This window comes from Pieris napi, chromosome 20 (assembly GCF_905475465.1).
Source record: "Pieris napi chromosome 20, ilPieNapi1.2, whole genome shotgun sequence".
Classification (NCBI taxonomy): domain Eukaryota; kingdom Metazoa; phylum Arthropoda; class Insecta; order Lepidoptera; family Pieridae; genus Pieris; species Pieris napi.
In genome coordinates this window covers 3,750,097-3,757,459 of record NC_062253.1, presented here as the reverse complement: position 1 = coordinate 3,757,459, position 7,363 = coordinate 3,750,097, and the positions used below count along the sequence as shown (strand labels likewise).

General features: G+C 35.3%; 1 protein-coding gene across 2 annotated transcripts in view; it reads right to left on the bottom strand.

Annotated features, from left to right (window-relative positions):
- Window positions 1–491: 491 nt before the first annotated feature.
- Window positions 492–7,363, bottom strand: part of LOC125059974 (protein limb expression 1 homolog) — a 30,104-nt gene continuing 23,232 nt past the window's right edge. For both annotated transcript variants that reach the window (XM_047664702.1, XM_047664704.1), the window contains 3 exons: window positions 3,627–3,820; window positions 1,753–1,946; window positions 492–906 (listed from right to left, as the gene is read on the bottom strand). In XM_047664702.1, coding sequence (XP_047520658.1) covers window positions 528–906; window positions 1,753–1,946; window positions 3,627–3,820 — 767 coding nt within the window. In that variant the 3' untranslated portion in view covers window positions 492–527. The remainder of the gene's footprint in view (window positions 907–1,752; window positions 1,947–3,626; window positions 3,821–7,363) is intronic.

Genomic DNA, 7,363 nt, shown 5'->3' with positions numbered 1-7,363 from the left:
AAATTTGTTTTAGAATGCTCTACAAACTATACGTGTATAACGTAGATTAAAATATGCATTTAAAACTACGTTATGAGACCAGAGAGCATTGTTAGCTTAGTGGTTTTACGAACGATTCATCCCTGCGGTCGTAGGTTCTATCCCCGGCTGTGCACCAATGGACTTTCTGTCTAGGACGCACTTAACATTCGCTTGAACGGTGAAGGAAAACATCTCGAGGAAACCAGCTTGCCTTAGACCCAAAATTCGACGGCGTGTTGCACTCACAGGAGGCTTATAGCATACTTGCCTTTTAGCAAATCGTCATAAAACAGATACAGAAATCTGAGGCCCAGACCTAAAAAAATTGAAGTTCCATTCCTTGGAAGACCATATGCTATTTAAGTATTTCAACTATATTAAATAAACCCATGAAAACTGAACTTAATATCATTGTTAACTTGATGTCAGGACTAATGTAGAAAGGACAATGAATAAAATAAAACAAAAAATATTCTTACACTAACTATAATTAAAATAAAACAAATTTACTTCCGCGCGGTGAGATCACTACTAGGGGCGAGGCGAGCAGCTTGTAGGAGTATGTCCCGTTTTTCTTTAGGGAACCGGAGTTCCCTGGCAGCCACCCTGGCAGCACGGAGCTCCCTTTCCGCACGGGCGAGCTCATTCCTTATGACACCACCTCCAGCGGCTGCCTCGCGTTCCCTAGATGCCCATTCCCTGGCCATTTGCTCGCGCATGGCATCGTCGAGTGCCCGCGCTGAATAGTGCGCGACCACCTCTTGTCTTGAGCACTGTCGTTCGCGCATTGCGCGGAGCGATCCGTTCCAATGTAGTAGCTGGAATACTGTCATCAATTCCTGGAACTCCAGCATTGTACGCCCTTTGTTCGCTTCCAGCATAAATCTGTTGAAAAAAACCAGTTCAGTACAAGTCAAGTTATGCCTCATAATTGAAGGTTTTTACTAATCACCTAGAAAATAAAGAATCAAAATCATTATTATAGTAGTATATGATTAGCTGGTGGTTCAAGAATGGGATCTCGGTCGGGGGGGATGTCGGATAAAAGCCTGCCAATGCCTGAAGGTGCCCATAGACGGACCGCATGTTGCAGTCAAGACCGACTGCTGTAGAGAGGTCGCCCCAAGGCGATCTGCAGTTTCCATACTAAATTCATATTCGCAACACACGGACCGCTCGAGCAGTTCCTGAGCAAACCGCATGTTGCAGTCGGTCTTGACTGCAACATGCGGTCCATCTATGGCCCGCTTAAGCGAACACTGAGGGTCTATCTTAAGGGCGTGTAGAGGGCTGCGGTGCTTTAGTGGGTAGGGTTTCGCTACCCCTCTGAATAGCTGAGGGCTTTGAGTGTAGACCCAGCCCCACAGTCCCCATGTCAAGTTCGACATTCATGGCGCGGCTACATGCAGCGCAGCGCATTTTCACCTCATCAGAAATAAGGTAAAGGTAATTTTACGTTACCTAACTCAATAATTTTTAAACTTATATTCATAGATTACAGTTATTTACCTTGTACTCGTATACAAGTTTTTAATAGTTCTTGAAATGCATTTGTGATAATTAAGGGTAATAAGGGGTAAAGTTCAAAAAATTTCATAAGAACCATTTGAAATTGACGAATGGGATCACTGGTATTTGTTAAAGACCGATAGATAAAAACATTACACGCTGAACCGAGAAGATCCTTTAGTTGTGAAAAGTGATGTCTCTGTGTCTGTGAAAAGCATTTACCTGAAAGCGGCAATCCCAGCATTCGGATCCTGGTGATGGGAGCCAGCATCCCCCGCGAAGGAGGCGCGTGCTTCCGCCACGGCCTTCTCAATGAAGTTATCGGATATCCGCCTGGACTCATGGTCATTGAACACACTATTCATAAGTGCTATCTTCGCAGCACTGCGGCGAGCCTCCGCTTTTGTTGGACAGTTCTGTGGAACATATTTTATTAACGGTTTTAGAACACCTGCTAATATATTGATTTACACTTTGTTGCAGTAATACAGTACATTTAAATAATTAAATAAAAAAGGGCAACTGGCGGCCTTATCACTTTCAAACGAATTTATGAGTAAACCACAGTGAGAAAAAATATATTAAATTAGATAAGATGAGCGCAAGAAGTACAAAAAAAGTACATAAGGCAATTACTTCGGCAAAAATAATGGAACAAAACAAAGTAATTAGGACATATGTAAACAGTGAAATGGACAGTAAAAAAGGACACATGAAAAATAAAAGGGCACATGACAAAAAAAGGGCACATGAAAAATAAAAAGGCACTTAAAAGAGAAAAGGGCACATGAATAAGAAAAGGGCACATGAATAAGAAAAGGGCACATGAATCACGTCACTTCGGTTACTTGTTGCTTGAAAAACTAAGTAAATTACAACGAAAAAACGGTTTTTCGTTGTAATTTACTTAGTAGGTCTCTGTCAAGATCCCCGGTACCGAATCCTACTTAGAATATCAGTTATAATCTCTTACAATAAGAGCCCTTACAACATATTGGCGGTAATAGCGTGAAGGCTGGATTGCCCTTACAAAGTCAAAGTCAAAATCATTTATTCATATATACGGAGGTAACAGGTCTTGGCCTATTTAATTTTATAACTTAATATACTCTAAGCTAACCTACTAATATAATATTTAGGCCTATGTAGCTAATACAAAAATAACCATAGGGCTGATTGAATAGATAGGTTATTATTATTAATGTGAGTATAACGATAACATTATTAGTTCACCCGCGAGGTGCGAACAGCGGACTTCCAGCGAACAGCTGACATAAATATGACGTCATCGTCAATTAGCGGTGACTCATCAATAATAATCGGCTTCGTCTCAGACACTCGGTGAATGAACCACTAATAATAATTTATTGGGTAACTGGATATGGTAAATATCAAAGCATAAATCTACTGATATTATACAAGATTTGATTTGATTTGAAGTTAAAACTCACTAATGTACAGCAATCTGATAAACTAGTGGACCCAACAGACGTCTTATATACAAAAATAATTAATTGTAAATTTTAAAACATTCTTAAATACTTATTTTTTTTAAATGATATACAAAATAAAATTGCAAATTGGTCAGAATTTATAATTTATAATAATTATAGGTTATAATTGAAAACTGAAATTTCATCAAAATCGGTCCACACAGAAGATTTATACATATATAATCACGTTACTATCATAAAACTAAATCAATATTCGTGTGAAATCAGTCTATTACACTGTTTAAAACTGATATGTTTTTCATAATAGCGTAAATACGTAAAAAATAATAACATATAGATTATAGGAGGAAAAAATCATAGAGTATATGGAATTGTACTTATTATTCTGTGCCAAGACTAACTTTTTGCTTCCACATATGTCAACCGGAATTCAGATTTTTTTTAACAACTGTGCGTTTCTTAAGGACGTTTTTGCAGCGCACCACCACTATGTGGAACCAGCTGCCCACTAAAGTATTTCCGAACCAATTCCACTAAGGGTCCTTAAAGAAGAGCATACCAGTGTTTTAAAGGCCGGCAACGCACTTGCGAACCTTCTGGTGTAATAGAAAAAAACTCAATTCGTTGTCTGATGTTCGTTACCTGAAAACTGCCAAAGCAAGCTCCTCCAGGCAGAGTCACATAGCAGACATATGGCGGGTGCGCAGCCGGTACTGATTCGTAGATGACTAGCGCGCTACTACCACCGCTCGCTGTGTTGCCATTTCTCGATGCCTTGAGTTGCCAGAACTCTTGTAATGCTTCAACTACGTTCACTGTTGAGAGTACGCCATCCGCTGTAAAGACAAAACTTATTAATTAAAAATAGTAAAGTCTTGTAAAAATATATAGTCACTTTAATTTATGGGTGAGGTTGGCAAGAGATAGGACGAAAGGTGACGTTTATTTAACTGTAACAAAGAATATAATATCCAAATCTTACACTAACCTAAACTTACTCAGTTTTATACTGTTTTACAGTAATGTGTCTTTTTATCGATATTCTTTGTCAGGATAGATACACAGATAGTTAAACCTCCTCTGTAGGTAAATGGAAGGTTCAAAAGTCAACTAAAAAATAATTGTTGTGAATTGTTTGGCATAAAAGCCCGAAGACTTAAATATTATTAAAAATAATAAAACAATACAGCTGTTTTTACTACATATGGGGAAAGAGATGTACTCTTATTATTTATTTATTAAGGAAAGGAAACTAAACAGATACATCTATAGAAATAAAATAAAAGTAAAACATAAAATAAACACATTGGACATATCCACAAAAAGTTTCACTAATAAAAAATACAATACAAAGTAAAACAAGACAAAACATGACAGCACAAAATGTATAAATTAGGAGAACGACAAACAAACTAGCAGCTATAAAAAAAACAAAGCTTAACACATTAAGAGTTTTAACTTATTCTTAAATGAAGCAGTAGAGGAATGCGAAAAAGGGTCGATGTTAGTGACAGAATCCAAGGTGGAACACATCCTGTGAAGAGGCTCGCGGAACCCAATGTTGGTTCTGGGAGTCGGAAGGTTAAAAGTTCTGTGCGAGCGCAGAGATCTGGCAGGAACATTAAATGGTATCAGTTCGAGAAAATGGGAACAAGTAATTTCATTTACGCATATTTTTCTAATAGTGACACAGTCTGTCAAATTACGCCTAGTAATTTATACTCATAGTTAGGAGTCTTATACGTTCTTCATAGAATCAATTTTCTTCTAAAGAAATAGATTAAGTTACGTCAAAAGAAATCTCGGAGACTGTTATTATAAAACATCAGAAATTTAATTATTAGAACTAAACAGTAACTAAATATTTAACAAAATTACAGGTTATTTTATCATAATATTTTTCAATTTCATTTCGTTATAAACACGAAGATCTCGCTGAAATTTAAGAAGTGAACTCAAAACACAAGCATAATTCATGTTGACGGAAACATTTACAAAAGGTGTCCAAGTTAACCCATAAATTGCCGGCTTTAATTAAATCGAGGGGTGATCAAGGAAAATAGTATTAAGAGGGTCTTGACTTGTTGTTCCAGAGTGAGACATTTCATTTAAAATATATAGATTCATGGTTACTTTAATTTATGGGTGAGATTGGCAAGAGTAGTGCATGATTCAAATCTTAAGTTAATTATGTTTATAGAATTAACGTTATTGAAAACAAATGCTAGTTATTTTATTTGTGCAGCAACATATTTTTATTTAATTAAAATATTAAAGGTGAAAATCCTATCACAACACCGAGGATATATTCTATCAATTAAACTGGTGAAGATATTTTACATCATATTGTACCAATACTTTCGCAATTAACCGTTTAAATTAACTTTCAAATTGTTGTAAAGCTGGTGAATTTGTAAAATGAAGAACGAAACTGTGGATTTGATTGTCATTTGACAATTGACATCATATTATAACGTTTCATGACATTTATTTGGACTTGACTAATCACAATTAAACGGAACGCGCCTTAGTATTCTCGATCGTTTTCTCAGCCCCAGGTGCTTCTAATTTCAACATATGATTCTGGCTTGAGGCATTGATCTTTAATCTTTAATTCAACAATATTTTATTCATACGTAAATGTTAATGCTACTGACAAATTGCACCAAATTAAACTAAGTCAAGTTTTATAATAACTTTCCCTATGCAAGACTAGCTTGAAATATTTAAGTTTAAACTATTTCATTCCCAAGCGATCTATAACATTAACAAGTCTTCACAATTTTTTTTAGTTTTATTCTTTAATAAACAATCTATTACTAAGACGTATATATTACTTTTATATAGTTATTTTGAATACGTAACATATTAAATATACTCGTGCAAACTAAAGGCAATAATATGTTAAATACAATTGATATTTATTGATTCCGTACAATATTAGCAAATGCTATTGAATTCTATCACAATTGTGGAATATATCTAAAGTAACATTTCAGAATTACGAACAGGATTAGAATGAAGTGCGGTTTAACTCGGGCATAGATAGTAGACACTAATCTCATAATACTCGCCTCTATTATCTATGCTATTATTGTAAGATTTCGCACGATTTTCACAAATATCTTGGGAACTGAAAGCCAGTATATTGAATGTTATCTCTTAATATCGTGTATCGAGACAGTTATGAGAGAACAATGTTCTATCATTTGGTTATATGAATCGTTTGAAAGCTACAAAGGCGGAAAATAACCGAGTAAATGTGTTTGCAGAAAGTGTGATAATTTTGAAAAATATTATTTTGCCTTTGGTGAGAGCAGTGTGGCTTCATCGTGCGACCCTAAGGTCTGAACCCCAGCTGAGCACCAATGGACTTTATATGTGCACATTTAAAACTTGCTCGTACGGCGAAGGAAAACATTGTGAGGAAACTGGCGTGTGTCAGGCTGATCACCTCATCATCATCAAATAAATGATGACGAAACTTACAGAAATGTGAGGTCTAGACTTAAAGGTTGTTGTGGCCATTGCTTTTAAAGATTAACTACTATAGTACTATATATAATTATACTTATATAATATATATACTTACTATAATGTAACGATTACTATATCAAACATATATATATATATATATATATATATATATAATGTATAGTTTATACTATATATAAATTTAGTGTTGAGATACAGTCAAACTGTTATGATAGTTTTGTGGGTATTTCACTATTATAGATTGGAGAGTAACATGTATGAATAATATAAAATAAAGTTAGCTTTACTACAGACTAAAGCTAACATTATACACTACACTAGAGACATTAAACGTGATACTGGCAATGTGTTGTAAAAGATTCAAATTCGGAAATCTTTTATACAGACTATCTCACATTGAAAACAAAAAGAGTCTTTAATCCGGGACATAGAGTTCCGAAATCGAAGCGATTGTCGATTGTTTGCACTGTAACCCGGAAGGGTTTCCTTTTATTTCAATTTTAAATTTCGAACCGGAATATTTTATAGGTCTATTACAAAAATAATGGCAACCTCTTAAAAAATATCGATAATATTCACAAATAACTCTGCGCTCTGGCTTTCTTTTTAGGAAAAGATACAGAATGCTAATCACGTAATTCAAACTCGTGGGAGCCGTCTGCAACGTAAGTGCAGTACAACCTTAAAAATTGTCGCCTACACTTATTTTTAGTTCAGCGTCATGAAAGAGTCCTTTGAAGCTCATGAAATAGATAGATACGTATTCATTCGAAAAGGAACGTGTTAGTTCGTTGAAACGTGAGAAAGATTGATTTTCTATACTCTTGTTGCATTTCGAGCGCTTATTTTATTATTTATTTTCTTGAACGCTTTTACTATTTAAC